An 18,436-nucleotide genomic window follows, 5' to 3' on the forward strand; every position below is an offset into this window, starting at 1 on the left:
TTCAATGTGCTACTACACCTCCCTGCTTTCAATGTGTTACTACACCTCCCTGCTTTCAATGTGCTACTACACCTCCCTGCTTTCAATGTGCTACTACACCTCCCTGCTTTCAATGTGCTACTACACCTCCCTGCTTTCAATGTGCTACTACACCTCCCTGCTTTCAATGTGCTACTACACCTCCCTGCTTTCAATGTGCTACTACACCTCCCTGCTTTCAATGTGCTACTACACCTCCCTGCTTTCAATGTGCTACTACACCTCCCTGCTTTCAATGTGCTACTACACCTCCCTGCTTTCAATGTGCTACTACACCTCCCTGCTTTCAATGTGCTACTACACCTCCCTGCTTTCAATGTGCTACTACACCTCCCTGCTTTCAATGTGCTACTACACCTCCCTGCTTTCAATGTGCTACTACACCTCCCTGCTTTCAATGTGCTACTACACCTCCCCGTTTTCAATGTGCTACTACACCTCCCCGTTTTCAATGTGCTACTACACCTCCCCGTTTTCAATGTGCTACTACACCTCCCCGCTTTCAATGTGCTACCACACCTCCCCGCTTTCAATGTGCTACCACACCTCCCCGCTTTCAATGTGCTACTACACCTCCCCGCTTTCAATGTGCTACTACACCTCCCCGTTTTCAATGTGCTACCACACCTCCCCGTTTTCAATGTGCTACCACACCTCCCCGTTTTCAATGTGCTACCACACCTCCCCGTTTTCAATGTGCTACTACACCTCCCCGTTTTCAATGTGCTACTACACCTCCCCGTTTTCAATGTGCTACTACACCTCCCCGTTTTCAATGTGCTACTACACCTCCCCGTTTTCAATGTGCTACTACACCTCCCCGTTTTCAATGTGCTACTACACCTCCCTGTTTTCAATGTGCTACTACACCTCCCTGTTTTCAATGTGCTACTAGTCCAATCAGATTCCTTTACAGTCAGTAGCTGTGTGTGTCAGCGGCTTATGAGGGTCATCTTAACACGCTCCTAAAAAACCCTTCTAAACAAGTTGCTGTGTCCAAACTCACCTTCCTCCCCACGTACACAGGGATGCCTATGATCATGGCGGGGATGGCGATGCCAGCGATCAGAGCGATGCCCACCGGAGCGCCCACCAGCGTGCCCAGCTGCCACAGGATCTTCTTCTTCCTGCTCCATGGCTTCTTACCCCAGAAGGTACATCCTGATGGGCTGGGGGGGTGAGAGAGGACATTACAACACTATCCTGAAGGGCTGGGGGGGTGAGAGAGGACATTACAACACTATCCTGAAGGGCTGGGGGGGTGAGAGAGGACATTACAACACTATCCTGATGGGCTGGGGGGGTGAGAGAGGACATTACAACACTATCCTGATGGGCTGGGGGGGTGAGAGGACATTACAACACTATCCTGATGGGCTGGGGGGTGAGAGAGGACATTACAACACTATCCTGATGGGCTGGGGGGGTGAGAGGACATTACAACACTATCCTGATGGGCTGGGGGGTGAGAGGACATTACAACACTATCCTGATGGGCTGGGGGGGGTGAGAGAGGACATTACAACACTATCCTGACGGGCTGGGGGGGGTGAGAGGACATTACAACACTATCCTGATGGGCTGGGGGGGGTGAGAGAGGACATTACAACACTATCCTGAGGGGCTGGGGGGGTGAGAGGACATTACAACACTATCCTGATGGGCTGGGGGGTGAGAGAGGACATTACAACACTATCCTGATGGGCTGGGGGGGTGAGAGAGGACATTACAACACTATCCTGATGGGCTGGGGGGGTGAGAGGACATTACAACACTATCCTGATGGGCTGGGGGGTGAGAGAGGACATTACAACACTATCCTGATGGGCTGGGGGGGTGAGAGAGGACATTACAACACTATCCTGATGGGCTGGGGGGGTGAGAGAGGACATTACAACACTATCCTGATGGGCTGGGGGGGTGAGAGAGGACATTACAACACTATCCTGATGGGCTGGGGGTGAGAGAGGACATTACAACACTATCCTGAGGGGCTGGGGGGTGAGAGAGGACATTACAACACTATCCTGAGGGGCTGGGGGGTGAGAGAGGACATTACAACACTATCCTGAGGGGCTGGGGGGGTGAGAGAGGACATTACAACACTATCCTGATGGGCTGGGGGGGTGAGAGAGGACATTACAACACTATCCTGATGGGCTGGGGGGTGAGAGAGGACATTACAACACTATCCTGAGGGGCTGGGGGGGTGAGAGAGGACATTACAACACTATCCTGATGGGCTGGGGGGGTGAGAGAGGACATTACAACACTATCCTGAGGGGCTGGGGGGGTGAGAGAGGACATTACAACACTATCCTGATGGGCTGGGGGGGTGAGAGAGGACATTACAACACTATCCTGAGGGGCTGGGGGGGTGAGAGGACATTACAACACTATCCTGAGGGGCTGGGGGGTGAGAGAGGACATTACAACACTATCCTGAGGGGCTGGGGGGTGAGAGAGGACATTACAACACTATCCTGATGGGCTGGGGGGGTGAGAGAGGACATTACAACACTATCCTGAGGGGCTGGGGGGTGAGAGAGGACATTACAACACTATCCTGAGGGGCTGGGGGGGTGAGAGAGGACATTACAACACTATCCTGATGGGCTGGGGGGGTGAGAGAGGACATTACAACACTATCCTGATGGGCTGGGGGGGTGAGAGAGGACATTACAACACTATCCTGAGGGGCTGGGGGGGTGAGAGAGGACATTACAACACTATCCTGATGGGCTGGGGGGGTGAGAGGACATTACAACACTATCCTGAGGGGCTGGGGGGGTGAGAGGACATTACAACACTATCCTGATGGGCTGGGGGGGTGAGAGAGGACATTACAACACTATCCTGATGGGCTGGGGGGGTGAGAGAGGACATTACAACACTATCCTGAAGGGCTGGGGGGGTGAGAGAGGACATTACAACACTATCCTGATGGGCTGGGGGGGTGAGAGGACATTACAACACTATCCTGATGGGCTGGGGGGGTGAGAGGACATTACAACACTATCCTGATGGGCTGGGGGGGTGAGAGAGGACATTACAACACTATCCTGAGGGGCTGGGGGGGTGAGAGAGGACATTACAACACTATCCTGAGGGGCTGGGGGGGTGAGAGGACATTACAACACTATCCTGATGGGCTGGGGGGGTGAGAGAGGACATTACAACACTATCCTGATGGGCTGGGGGGTGAGAGGACATTACAACACTATCCTGATGGGCTGGGGGGGTGAGAGGACATTACAACACTATCCTGAGGGGCTGGGGGGTGAGAGAGGACATTACAACACTATCCTGATGGGCTGGGGGGGGGGTGAGAGAGGACATTACAACACTATCCTGATGGGCTGGGGGGGTGAGAGAGGACATTACAACACTATCCTGATGGGCTGGGGGGTGAGAGAGGACATTACAACACTATCCTGAGGGGCTGGGGGGGTGAGAGAGGACATTACAACACTATCCTGATGGGCTGGGGGGGAGAGAGGACATTACAACACTATCCTGATGGACTGGGGGGTGAGAGAGGACATTACAACACTATCCTGATGGGCTGGGGGGGTGAGAGGACATTACAACACTATCCTGATGGGCTGGGGGGGTGAGAGAGGACATTACAACACTATCCTGAGGGGCTGGGGGGGTGAGAGAGGACATTACAACACTATCCTGATGGGCTGGGGGGTGAGAGAGGACATTACAACACTATCCTGATGGGCTGGGGGGTGAGAGAGGACATTACAACACTATCCTGAGGGGCTGGGGGGGTGAGAGGACATTACAACACTATCCTAAAGGGGCTGGGGGGGTGAGAGAGGACATTACAACACTATCCTGATGGGCTGGGGGGTGAGAGAGGACATTACAACACTATCCTGATGGGCTGGGGGGGTGAGAGAGGACATTACAACACTATCCTGAGGGGCTGGGGGGGTGAGAGAGGACATTACAACACTATCCTGATGGGCTGGGGGGGGTGAGAGAGGACATTACAACACTATCCTGATGGGCTGGGGGGGTGAGAGGACATTACAACACTATCCTGATGGGCTGGGGGGGAGAGAGGACATTACAACACTATCCTGACGGGCTGGGGGGGTGAGAGGACATTACAACACTATCCTGATGGGCTGGGGGGGTGAGAGGACATTACAACACTATCCTGACGGGCTGGGGGGGTGAGAGGACATTACAACACTATCCTGATGGGCTGGGGGGGTGAGAGAGGACATTACAACACTATCCTGATGGGCTGGGGGGGGGGAGAGGACATTACAACACTATCCTGATGGACTGGGGGGGTGAGAGAGGACATTACAACACTATCCTGATGGGCTGGGGGGGTGAGAGAGGACATTACAACACTATCCTGATGGGCTGGGGGGGTGAGAGAGGACATTACAACACTATCCTGATGGGCTGGGGGGTGAGAGAGGACATTACAACACTATCCTGAGGGGCTGGGGGGGTGAGAGGACATTACAACACTATCCTGATGGGCTGGGGGGGTGAGAGAGGACATTACAACACTATCCTGAGGGGCTGGGGGGGTGAGAGGACATTACAACACTATCCTGAGGGGCTGGGGGGGTGAGAGAGGACATTACAACACTATCCTGATGGGCTGGGGGGGTGAGAGAGGACATTACAACACTATCCTGATGGGCTGGGGGGGTGAGAGGACATTACAACACTATCCTGATGGGCTGGGGGGGTGAGAGGACATTACAACACTATCCTGATGGGCTGGGGGGTGAGAGGACATTACAACACTATCCTGATGGGCTGGGGGGGTGAGAGAGGACATTACAACACTATCCTGAGGGGCTGGGGGGGTGAGAGAGGACATTACAACACTATCCTGAGGGGCTGGGGGGTGAGAGAGGACATTACAACACTATCCTGATGGACTGGGGGGTGAGAGAGGACATTACAACACTATCCTGATGGGCTGGGGGGGTGAGAGGACATTACAACACTATCCTGATGGGCTGGGGGGGTGAGAGAGGACATTACAACACTATCCTGAGGGGCTGGGGGGGTGAGAGAGGACATTACAACACTATCCTGATGGGCTGGGGGGTGAGAGGACATTACAACACTATCCTGATGGGCTGGGGGGTGAGAGAGGACATTACAACACTATCCTGAGGGGCTGGGGGGGTGAGAGGACATTACAACACTATCCTAAAGGGGCTGGGGGGGTGAGAGAGGACATTACAACACTATCCTGATGGGCTGGGGGGTGAGAGAGGACATTACAACACTATCCTGATGGGCTGGGGGGGTGAGAGAGGACATTACAACACTATCCTGAGGGGCTGGGGGGGTGAGAGAGGACATTACAACACTATCCTGATGGGCTGGGGGGGGTGAGAGAGGACATTACAACACTATCCTGATGGGCTGGGGGGGTGAGAGGACATTACAACACTATCCTGATGGGCTGGGGGGGAGAGAGGACATTACAACACTATCCTGACGGGCTGGGGGGGTGAGAGGACATTACAACACTATCCTGATGGGCTGGGGGGGTGAGAGGACATTACAACACTATCCTGACGGGCTGGGGGGGTGAGAGGACATTACAACACTATCCTGATGGGCTGGGGGGGTGAGAGAGGACATTACAACACTATCCTGATGGGCTGGGGGGGGGGAGAGGACATTACAACACTATCCTGATGGACTGGGGGGGTGAGAGAGGACATTACAACACTATCCTGATGGGCTGGGGGGGTGAGAGAGGACATTACAACACTATCCTGATGGGCTGGGGGGGTGAGAGAGGACATTACAACACTATCCTGATGGGCTGGGGGGTGAGAGAGGACATTACAACACTATCCTGAGGGGCTGGGGGGGTGAGAGGACATTACAACACTATCCTGATGGGCTGGGGGGGTGAGAGAGGACATTACAACACTATCCTGAGGGGCTGGGGGGGTGAGAGGACATTACAACACTATCCTGAGGGGCTGGGGGGGTGAGAGAGGACATTACAACACTATCCTGATGGGCTGGGGGGGTGAGAGAGGACATTACAACACTATCCTGATGGGCTGGGGGGGTGAGAGGACATTACAACACTATCCTGATGGGCTGGGGGGGTGAGAGGACATTACAACACTATCCTGATGGGCTGGGGGGTGAGAGAGGACATTACAACACTATCCTGAGGGGCTGGGGGGGTGAGAGGACATTACAACACTATCCTAAAGGGGCTGGGGGGGTGAGAGAGGACATTACAACACTATCCTGATGGGCTGGGGGGTGAGAGAGGACATTACAACACTATCCTGATGGGCTGGGGGGGTGAGAGAGGACATTACAACACTATCCTGAGGGGCTGGGGGGGTGAGAGAGGACATTACAACACTATCCTGATGGGCTGGGGGGGGTGAGAGAGGACATTACAACACTATCCTGATGGGCTGGGGGGGTGAGAGGACATTACAACACTATCCTGATGGGCTGGGGGGGAGAGAGGACATTACAACACTATCCTGACGGGCTGGGGGGGTGAGAGGACATTACAACACTATCCTGATGGGCTGGGGGGGTGAGAGGACATTACAACACTATCCTGACGGGCTGGGGGGGTGAGAGGACATTACAACACTATCCTGATGGGCTGGGGGGGTGAGAGAGGACATTACAACACTATCCTGATGGGCTGGGGGGGGGAGAGGACATTACAACACTATCCTGATGGACTGGGGGGGTGAGAGAGGACATTACAACACTATCCTGATGGGCTGGGGGGGTGAGAGAGGACATTACAACACTATCCTGATGGGCTGGGGGGGTGAGAGAGGACATTACAACACTATCCTGATGGGCTGGGGGGTGAGAGAGGACATTACAACACTATCCTGAGGGGCTGGGGGGGTGAGAGGACATTACAACACTATCCTGATGGGCTGGGGGGGTGAGAGAGGACATTACAACACTATCCTGAGGGGCTGGGGGGGTGAGAGGACATTACAACACTATCCTGAGGGGCTGGGGGGGTGAGAGAGGACATTACAACACTATCCTGATGGGCTGGGGGGGTGAGAGAGGACATTACAACACTATCCTGATGGGCTGGGGGGGTGAGAGGACATTACAACACTATCCTGATGGGCTGGGGGGGTGAGAGGACATTACAACACTATCCTGATGGGCTGGGGGGTGAGAGGACATTACAACACTATCCTGATGGGCTGGGGGGGTGAGAGAGGACATTACAACACTATCCTGAGGGGCTGGGGGGGTGAGAGAGGACATTACAACACTATCCTGAGGGGCTGGGGGGTGAGAGAGGACATTACAACACTATCCTGATGGGCTGGGGGTGAGAGAGGACATTACAACACTATCCTGATGGGCTGGGGGGGTGAGAGGACATTACAACACTATCCTGATGGGCTGGGGGGGTGAGAGAGGACATTACAACACTATCCTAAAGGGGCTGGGGGGGTGAGAGAGGACATTACAACACTATCCTGATGGGCTGGGGGGTGAGAGAGGACATTACAACACTATCCTGATGGGCTGGGGGGGTGAGAGGACATTACAACACTATCCTGAGGGGCTGGGGGGGTGAGAGGACATTACAACACTATCCTAAAGGGGCTGGGGGGGTGAGAGGACATTACAACACTATCCTAAAGGGGCTGGGGGGGTGAGAGGACATTACAACACTATCCTGATGGGCTGGGGGGGTGAGAGAGGACATTACAACACTATCCTGAGGGGCTGGGGGGGGTGAGAGGACATTACAACACTATCCTGAGGGGCTGGGGGGGTGAGAGGACATTACAACACTATCCTGATGGGCTGGGGGGGGAGAGAGAGGACATTACAACACTATCCTGATGGGCTGGGGGGGTGAGAGAGGACATTACAACACTATCCTGAGGGGCTGGGGGGAGAGAGAGGACATTACAACACTATCCTGATGGGCTGGGGGTGAGAGGACATTACAACACTATCCTGATGGGCTGGGGGGGTGAGAGAGGACATTACAACACTATCCTGATGGGCTGGGGGGGTGAGAGAGGACATTACAACACTATCCTGAAGGGCTGGGGGGGTGAGAGAGGACATTACAACACTATCCTGATGGGCTGGGGGGGTGAGAGAGGACATTACAACACTATCCTGAAGGGCTGGGGGGGTGAGAGAGGACATTACAACACTATCCTGATGGGCTGGGGGGGTGAGAGGACATTACAACACTATCCTGATGGACTGGGGGGGTGAGAGAGGACATTACAACACTATCCTGATGGGCTGGGGGGGTGAGAGAGGACATTACAACACTATCCTGATGGGCTGGGGGGGTGAGAGAGGACATTACAACACTATCCTGATGGGCTGGGGGGGTGAGAGAGGACATTACAACACTATCCTGAAGGGCTGGGGGGGTGAGAGAGGACATTACAACACTATCCTGATGGGCTGGGGGGGTGAGAGAGGACATTACAACACTATCCTGATGGGCTGGGGGGTGAGAGGACATTACAACACTATCCTGATGGGCTGGGGGGGAGAGAGGACATTACAACACTATCCTGATGGGCTGGGGGGGAGAGAGAGGACATTACAACACCATTCTGATGGGCGAGAGAGAGCGGGGAGATTTGTTACTTTACTTTCACTGTCAGAGCAGGTTAGAAAAGCAATGTGTGCAAACTAATCATATCCCCTTCCCTCAATGAAAAAAGCGCTGTTCATCAGAAAAGCATACGTACCAATCGGTGTGATCCATGTCTCTAACATAGGTCGTTTATCAAACGCTCTGATCCAGAGTGACTTAATTTAATGTAATGACTATGAGGTAGGTAAAACACCCACATAACTCAATCAGTACAGGTAAAACAAGACAAGTGTGAGAGTTAGTTGAAGGCATGGCTGTTTGTCAGCCCCTTAGGTAGTGCAGGTCAGAGATCTCCTTCATGCAGAGCCTAGCAGAACTCTGGCTAATCAGAGGCAGAACACTGTGGTTACTGTATAGATAGTGATGTACTAGTCCCTGAGTGGTGACCTCTAACCCCTCAGCCTCTCACCTCAGGTAGTGCAGGTCAGAGATCTCCTTCATGCAGAGCCAGCAGAACTCACAGCCACACACGGCGCAGGTCATGTGGTTACAGCTGCCGTCGTTCATCTTGATGATGTAAGCAGCGCAGCGCGGACACGGCTTGATGTCATCAGCTGGTGACGGTGAGAGAGAAGGAACGGACAGATCAGATTCATCCTCTGTGTGAACTGATGAACAGACAGAGCTGTGAGGACATACGAGCCGTGAGGGTTACCTGCAGCCCCACTCTCCTGGCTGTAGTTGAGAGATGAGGAACGGAAGGTGCGTAGCCTCAGGCTCTGGGCTCTCTGCTGCCGAGCGGCATCGCACGTCTGGTTGGGGTGCCACAGCTGTTTACAGTGGTAGCAGAACTCTGTGCCACACCCCTCACGTCCACACGTGATCTTAGGGCAGCTGGCACAGCCAAAGGCAATGACTGCATACCTGGGGAAAGGAGAACAAAAATATAAATGGCTGCCATTAGTCCCAGAGGTTTCAGTTAGAATCAGTACTGGAGAAGGCCACCAGGGGGCGATGGGGGCTTAATTTGGCTCATCGCACTCCAGCGACTCCTTGTGGCGGGCCGGGCTAACCTCGGTCGTCAGGTGAACTGTGTTTCCTCCGACACATTGGTGCGGCTGGCTTGGGGTTAAGCGAGCCGGTGTTAATAAACTTGGATTAGCGGGTCGTGTTTCGGAGGACGCATGACTCGACCTTCGCCTCCCGAGCCCGTTGAGTTGCAGCGATGAGACAAAGAGACAAGATTAAAATTGGGGAGAACGGGGGGATAAAAAATATATTGATCTGGTGAGGAGAAACACAGGCCAAACCCATTTACATCAAATTGAAGTTCTCCTATTTACAGCCTCTTAAACCCATCGGTCCCGAGACCCCAGCAAAAATAATCTCTTCATTTATGTGCGTATCAAGTGTTTTACCATCTCCTTTTCAGGACAACCAGGAAATGCGGGGAATGAAATAGCCAAATTTGAAGATGTGTACACATACTCTGTGTATATCTATATGAGTGTACATATTATAATATCTTTGTAACTCAAAATCAATGTAACTTAGTTAACCTTAAATTGAAAAGAAAATTATTCAAATCTTAAAGATAAAATTCAACCAGAGCACCCTGAGATCATAGTTAAAGACTGCACTTGAATCATTCCCCTGGTGAAAGACTAGCTACACTATGAAACCACACACTATTGAATCATTCCCCTGGTGAATGACTAGCTACACTATGAAACCACACACTATTGAATCATTCCCCTGGTGAATCACTAGCTACACTATGAAACCACACACCATTGAATCATTCCCCTGGTGAATCACTAGCTACACTATGAAACCACACACTATTGAATCATTCCCCTGGTGAATCACTAGCTACACTATGAAACCACACACTATTGAATCATTCCCCTGGTGAATCACTAGCTACACTATGAAACCACACACTATTGAATCATTCCCCTGGTGAATCACTAGCTACACTATGAAACCACACACCATTGAATCATTCCCCTGGTGAATCACTAGCTACACTATGAAACCACACACTATTGAATCATTCCCCTGGTGAATCACTAGCTACACTATGAAACCACACACTACTGAATCATTCCCGTGGTGAATCACTAGCTACACTATGAAACCACACACTATTGAATCATTCCCCTGGTGAATCACTAGCTACACTATGAAACCACACACACTATTGAATCATTCCCCTGGTGAATCACTAGCTACACTATGAAACCACACACTATTGAATCATTCCCCTGGTGAATCACTAGCCACACTATGAAACCACACACTATTGAATCATTCCCCTGGTGAATCACTAGCTACACTATGAAACCACACACTATTGAATCATTCCCCTGGTGAATGACTAGCTACACTATGAAACCACACACTATTGAATCATTCCCCTGGTGAATCACTAGATACACTATGAAACCACACACTATTGAATCATTCCCCTGGTGAATCACTAGCTACACTATGAAACCACACACTATTGAATCATTCCCCTGGTGAATCACTAGCTACACTATGAAACCACACACTATTGAATCATTCCCCTGGTGAATCACTAGCTACACTATGAAACCACACACTATTGAATCATTCCCCTGGTGAATCACTAGCTACACTATGAAACCACACACTATTGAATCATTCCCCTGGTGAATCACTAGCTACACTATGAAACCACACACTATTGAATCATCCTCATGGTGAATCACTAGCTACACTATGAAACCACACACTATTGAATCATTCCCCTGGTGAATCACTAGCTACACTATGAAACCACACACTATTGAATCATTCCCCTGGTGAATCACTAGCTACACTATGAAACCACTCACACTATTGAATCATTCCCCTGGTGAATCACTAGCTACACTATGAAACCACACACTATTGAATCATTCCCCTGGTGAATCACTAGCTACACTATGAAACCACACACTATTGAATCATCCTCATGGTGAATCACTAGCTACACTGAAACCACACACTATTGAATCATTCCCCTGGTGAATCACTAGCTACACTATGAAACCACACACTATTGAATCATTCCCCTGGTGAATCACTAGCTACACTATGAAACTACACACTATTGAATCATTCCCCTGGTGAATCACTAGCTACACTATGACACTATTGCAGATACTATTTTATTATCTCCCTCTGCCATATGGACACAATGGATGATACACCGAGAACAACTGGCAGCAAAAGAGCTGAGAACAGAACTAGGAGACATACTGCAGCAGGTCACTTCCATTGTAAAGAGCTGAGAACAGAACTAGGAGACATACTGCAGCAGGTCACTTCCATTGTAAAAGAGTTGAGAACAGAACTAGGAGACATACTGCAGCAGGTCACTTCCATTGTAAAAGAGCTGAGAACAGAACTAGGAGACATACTGCAGCAGGTCACTTCCATTGTAAAGAGCTGAGAACAGAACTAGGAGACATACTGCAGTAGGTCACTTCCATTGTAAAGAGTTGAGAACAGAACTAGGAGACATACAAAGATGTTTCACACCGAGGCTCGGTGGTTATCCAGAGGAGTGGTGGAAAGATGTTTCACACCGAGGCTCGGTGGTTATCCAGAGGAGTGGTGGAAAGATGTTTCACACCGAGGCTCGGTGGTTATCCAGAGGAGTGGTGGAAAGATGTTTCACACCGAGGCTCGGTGGTTATCCAGGGGAGTGGCGGAAAGATGTTTCACACCGAGGCTCGGTGGTTATCCAGGGGAGTGGCGGAAAGATGTTTCACACCGAGGAACCGTTGTCATTCACAATGGATGTAAAAAAAACTTGATTGACTTTGTGTAATAAATAAAATAACAGAAAACATCATTAAGTGTCCCACACCAGTGGTAACTGCTCTCCGCCAATGCTTGGAAGAGCACTTTGGGACCTACTTTCCAATCCCGTTTGACTGCGATCCTGACTCAGTTGATATGCCGGTAAGTGAAATTGAACAGGTGATCGAGAAGTGATGTGGACCGAATGCTGGAAACAACACATTCACGGGTCAGTATGGCCGAGTTTTGGTTCCTGACTAAAAGGGACTACCCTGCCGTCTCCCTCTGAGCCTTAATGCCACGTTCAAGACAACTGGGAACTCGTGTGACCCGACTGGGATTCTTCTTCTTTCAAACAGTCATCCAACACGGAATTCCAACTCGGGAACTCTGGCCTCTTTCTAGAGCTCTGACGTCTTGGATTTGACCACTTATTTTTCCAGAGTTCCCAGTTATCTTGAAAGCACCATAAAACTCCTGGTACCCTTCTCCAGCTCATATCTGTGTGAAGCTGGATTCAGTGTCTGCATTAAAACCAAATATCCATCCAGGTTGGATGTGACAGCAGAGATGAGGCGCACACTGCCGACCAGTCCCCCTGACTGAGAAGCTCCGACGACACGCATCAAAAGCACAACCATCTCATTAGTGGTGGTGAGATAAGATAGTGTCAGACTCATTTGAAATGTACTGTCAAAGCCCCACATTAAAAGGTATGTGATGGTGAGTTTAGAAGACAATCAGCCTCAACATAAAGATGGGCTGTTAATAACATTGTTTTCACATGGTTGGGGTATTGAGCATTTTCAAATATCAAAATTGGGTTGTTTGCCAACAAAAAGTTTGAAATCCTAAAGTAAATGAATAAAAAAACGGACATTACACCTGCCGAGTTCAGTGTCACATTTAACAAACCAAACATTCAAATACCGTTATAAAAACCCAAACCGGTCCACGCATCAATACCTGTATATAGTTAAACATACAGCCCAGCCCTGCCGCAGATGTAATGAACATGTCGACCTGCTGTGTGTTCACTGCACCGTTGGTACGCTGCCAGACTCCAGCGGAGCAGTCACGATCAAATATGCTAAATCATTGTGACATCACGATGTCGTCACCATCGACGATGGCTGTCAAACATCGTCCATAGACGATCCAATCGTAAAATTGCCCCAACCCTAGTCCAGTCACACACAGGTGAGTTAGGCCCAGAGAGGGATGTAGCACAGAGCTTAAACAATAATCAAAGACTGTACAGTATGAACATAGGCAGAAACTGCTTCTCCTAAAGAAATCCCCGATGACGCTTGTAGGCAATGTCATGGCGACGTTGGCTAGCTAAGCTCATGCACAGAAACCGTCGGGTCTAACAGTCGTCTCTAACAGTCGTCTTGCGTTGAACTGCGCATGTGCAGGTCGTCAAATCAAATGCATTCCTTCCATATAAAGTTGATTTGACCAAAATGTGTCAGTTTGTCACTCATGAGGAGAAATAACATGTTCATCTGCTTTAAAAGGTGCACTATGCAGAAATCGTTCCACCATTTCCTAGTTGCTAAAATTCTAATAGTTCACTTAGTTTCAGTTTGTGACAAAACAAGCAAGTATAGTTTAGAGAATCATTGTACCATCTAAACCGCTGTGAAATTGCTTTTCCATAAGCAAAAATATTGTATTTTTCAGCTGTTTAAAGCTGGTGTACAAAACCAAAAATAAGACGCAAAACCCACATTTAAGAACGGGAAGCATAGAAATAGCACTCACAGAACAGATCTACCACTTCTTAGACTGGCTTTCAATGAGAATGACAGATCTACACTGAGTGTACAAAACATTAGGAACTAGTTCCTAATATTGAGTTGCACCCCCTTTTGCCCTCAGAACAGCCTCAATTCGTCAGGTCATGGACTCTACAAGGTGTCGAAAGCGTACCACAGGGATGCTGGCCCATGTTGACTCCAATGCTTCCCACAGTTGTATCAAGATGGCTGGAGGTCCTTTGGGTGGTGGGACATTCTTGATACACACAGGAAACTTAAGCGTAACCCTTTCAAAATGTTGACTTGCCCATTCACCCACTGAATGACACACATACACAATCCAAGTCAAAATTTTCTCTAGGCTTACAAATCCTTTAACTTGTCTCCTCACCTTCATCAACACTGATTGAAGTGGATTTAACAAGTGACATCAATAAGGGATCGTAGCTTTCACCTGGTCAGTTTGACATGGAAAGACTCCCATTTATAGGTGAATTTGGCTTCGTCGCCTAAAAAAGGTACATATTGCAGCTGTAAGACGTTGTCTTGAATCTAGGTTGTGCCTTCAGATTCTCTCAATGACTTCTCTAACTCCAAACACTGGCCTGGTCTGCTTCACAGGCATTCTGGGAAGTCTGGCGATGTTGCGCCTCTGGGTTTAGAAACTCAGTGATAACATGGGAGTATGAAAACAAGCAAGCAACCCAGAAAAGTTGTTAAAAAAATAAACCTTAAAATATTGACTGGCTTTCAAGTTGCCCTCTCAAGAAAAAGCTTCAAACTGTAACCAGTGCCTGCAACCTGGTTCAGGATAGGGCTGGGCAGCCAGGACACTAATATTATCCAGTGTTGCTGGAAACGCAACCTATTTTTTGCCCTGTTGATCTGGTTACTAACTAGGCCCGGCCTAACGTTCACCTGTTGATCTGGTTACTAACTAGGCCTGGCCTACCGCTCACCTGTTGATCTGGTTACTAACTAGGCCTGGCCTACCGTTCACCTGTTGATCTGGTTACTAACTAGGCCTGGCCTACCGTTCACCTGTTGATCTGGTTACTAACTAGGCCCGGCCTACCGCTCACCTGTTGATCTGGTTACTAACTAGGCCTGGCCTACCGCTCACCTGTTGATCTGGTTACGAACTAGGCCCGGCCTACCGCTCACCTGTTGATCTGGTTACTAACTAGGCCCGGCCTACCGCTCACCTGTTGATCTGGTTACTAACTAGGCCTGGCCTACCGCTCACCTGTTGATCTGGTTACTAACTAGGCCCGGCCTACCGCTCACCTGTTGATCTGGTTACTAACTAGGCCCGGCCTACCGCTCACCTGTTGATCTGGTTACTAACTAGGCCCGGCCTACCGCTCACCTGTTGATCTGGTTACTAACTAGGCCTGGCCTACCGCTCACCTGTTGATCTGGTTACTAACTAGGCCTGGCCTACCGCTCACCTGTTGATCTGGTTACTAACTAGGCCTGGCCTACCGTTCACCTGTTGATCTGGTTACTAACTAGGCCTGGCCTACCGTTCACCTGTTGATCTGGTTACTAACTAGGCCCGGCCTACCGCTCACCTGTTGATCTGGTTACTAACTAGGCCTGGCCTACCGCTCACCTGTTGATCTGGTTACGAACTAGGCCCGCCCTACCGCTCACCTGTTGATCTGGTTACTAACTAGGCCCGGCCTACCGCTCACCTGTTGATCTGGTTACTAACTAGGCCCGGCCTACCGCTCACCTGTTGATCTGGTTACTAACTAGGCCTGGCCTACCGCTCACCTGTTGATCTGGTTACTAACTAGGCCCGGCCTACCGCTCACCTGTTGATCTGGTTACTAACTAGGCCCGGCCTACCGCTCACCTGTTGATCTGGTTACTAACTAGGCCTGGCCTACCGCTCACCTGTTGATCTGGTTACTAACTAGGCCCGGCCTACCGCTCACCTGTTGATCTGGTTACTAACTAGGCCCGGCCTACCGCTCACCTGTTGATCCGGTTACTAACTAGGCATGGCCTACCGCTCACCTGTTGATCCGGTTACTAACTAGGCCCGGCCTACCGCTCACCTGTTGATCTGGTTACTAACTAGGCCTGGCCTACCGCTCACCTGTTGATCTGGTTACTAACTAGGCCTGGCCTACCGCTCACCTGTTGATCTGGTTACTAACTAGGCCCGGCCTACCGCTCACCTGTTGATCTGGTTACTAACTAGGCCCGGCCTACCGCTCACCTGTTGATCTGGTTACTAACTAGGCCTGGCCTACCGCTCACCTGTTGATCTGGTTACTAACTAGGCCCGGCCTACCGCTCACCTGTTGATCTGGTTACTAACTAGGCCCGGCCTACCGCTCACCTGTTGATCCGGTTACTAACTAGGCCCGGCCTACCGTTCACCTGTTGATCCGGTTACTAACTAGGCATGGCCTACCGCTCACCTGTTGATCCGGTTACTAACTAGGCCTGGCCTACCGCTCACCTGTTGATCTGGTTACTAACTAGGCCTGGTCTACCGTTCACCTGTTGATCTGGTTACTAACTAGGCCTGGCCTACCGCTCACCTGTTGATCTGGTTACTAACTAGGCCTGGCCTACCGTTCACCTGTTGATCTGGTTACTAACTAGGCCTGGCCTACCGCTCACCTGTTGATCTGGTTACTAACTAGGCCTGGCCTACCGCTCACCTGTTGATCCGGTTACTAACCTGGCCTGGCCTACCGCTCACCTGTTGATCCGGTTACTAACTAGGCCTGGCCTACCGCTCACCTGTTGATCCGGTTACTAACCTGGCCTGGCCTACCGCTCACCTGTTGATCCGGTTACTAACTAGGCCTGGCCTACCGCTCACCTGTTGATCCGGTTACTAACTAGGCCTGGCCTACCGCTCACCTGTTGATCCGGTTACTAACTAGGCCTGGCCTACCGCTCACCTGTTGATCTGGTTACTAACTAGGCCTGGCCTACCGCTCACCTGTTGATCTGGTTACTAACTAGGCCTGGCCTACCGCTCACCTGTTGATCTGGTTACTAACTAGGCCTGGCCTACCGCTCACCTGTTGATCTGGTTACTAACTAGGCCTGGCCTACCGCTCACCTGTTGATCTGGTTACTAACTAGGCCTGGCCTACCGCTCACCTGTTGATCTGGTTACTAACTAGGCCTGGCCTACCGCTCACCTGTTGATCTGGTTACTAACTAGGCCTGGTCTACCGTTCACCTGTTGATCTGATTACTAACTAGGCCTGGTCTACCGCTCACCTGTTGATCTGGTTACTAACTAGGCCTGGCCTACCGCTCACCTGTTGATCTGGTTACTAACTAGGCCTGGCCTACCGTTCACCTGTTGATCTGGTTACTAACTAGGCCTGGCCTACCGTTCACCTGTTGATCTGGTTACTAACTAGGCCTGGCCTACCGCTCACCTGTTGATCTGGTTACTAACTAGGCCTGGCCTACCGCTCACCTGTTGATCTGGTTACTAACTAGGCCTGGCCTACCGCTCACCTGTTGATCTGGTTACTAACTAGGCCTGGCCTACCGCTCACCTGTTGATCTGGTTACTAACTAGGCCTGGCCTACCGCTCACCTGTTGATCTGGTTACTAACTAGGCCTGGCCTACCGCTCACCTGTTGATCTGGTTACTAACTAGGCCTGGCCTACCGTTCACCTGTTGATCTGGTTACTAACTAGGCCTGGCCTACCGTTCACCTGTTGATCTGGTTACTAACTAGGCCTGGCCTACCGCTCACCTGTTGATCTGGTTACTAACTAGGCCTGGCCTACCGTTGAGACAGTAACTTATCAATGACCCAAGCCCAGCTCAGTTAATCCCTACCATTGTGTAGCTGAGTCAACATAATGCTTTAGCAAAATGTACATTATACCAGTGGCATTGGTAGACAATGCAAGTAACCTAATTTAGGTCCCTCTAACTGCAAAGAAAGAAATAGTAAAAAGCTTTGGAGCACCTTCAATTAAATGTCGGAAAAAAAGGCAAACTCAGTTCCATCACAAAATAATCGATGGACATTTCAAAATACTTAAAGTTTTATTAAAAAACTTAGGCATGTCAGCAACAAACACTGACACTACACATTCAAGTATATCTGACCAAATTATGAAAGAAATGTAATTTTGAATTCTGTAAAGTAAGTGTGGAAGACGTGAGCACATTATTGTTGTCTATTAACAATGACAAGCCACCGGGGTTTGACAACTTGG

At 50.4% G+C, this 18,436-nt stretch overlaps 1 protein-coding gene across 2 annotated transcripts in view; it reads right to left on the reverse strand.

Annotated features, from left to right (window-relative positions):
• Positions 1-18,436, reverse strand: part of rnf19a (ring finger protein 19A, RBR E3 ubiquitin protein ligase) — an 81,182-nt gene that overhangs the window by 43,562 nt on the left and 19,184 nt on the right. For both annotated transcript variants that reach the window (XR_011671606.1, XM_071373808.1), the window contains exons 3-5: positions 9,354-9,562; positions 9,108-9,252; positions 1,046-1,208 (exon numbers count right to left, since the gene is read on the reverse strand). Coding sequence is in view for 1 of the 2 variants with exons in the window: in XM_071373808.1 (XP_071229909.1) it covers positions 1,046-1,208; positions 9,108-9,252; positions 9,354-9,562 (517 nt within the window). In the remaining variant the exon portion in view is untranslated. The remainder of the gene's footprint in view (positions 1-1,045; positions 1,209-9,107; positions 9,253-9,353; positions 9,563-18,436) is intronic.

Source organism: Salvelinus alpinus, chromosome 29, assembly GCF_045679555.1.
Source record: "Salvelinus alpinus chromosome 29, SLU_Salpinus.1, whole genome shotgun sequence".
In the NCBI taxonomy this organism is placed as follows: Eukaryota; Metazoa; Chordata; class Actinopteri; order Salmoniformes; family Salmonidae; genus Salvelinus; species Salvelinus alpinus.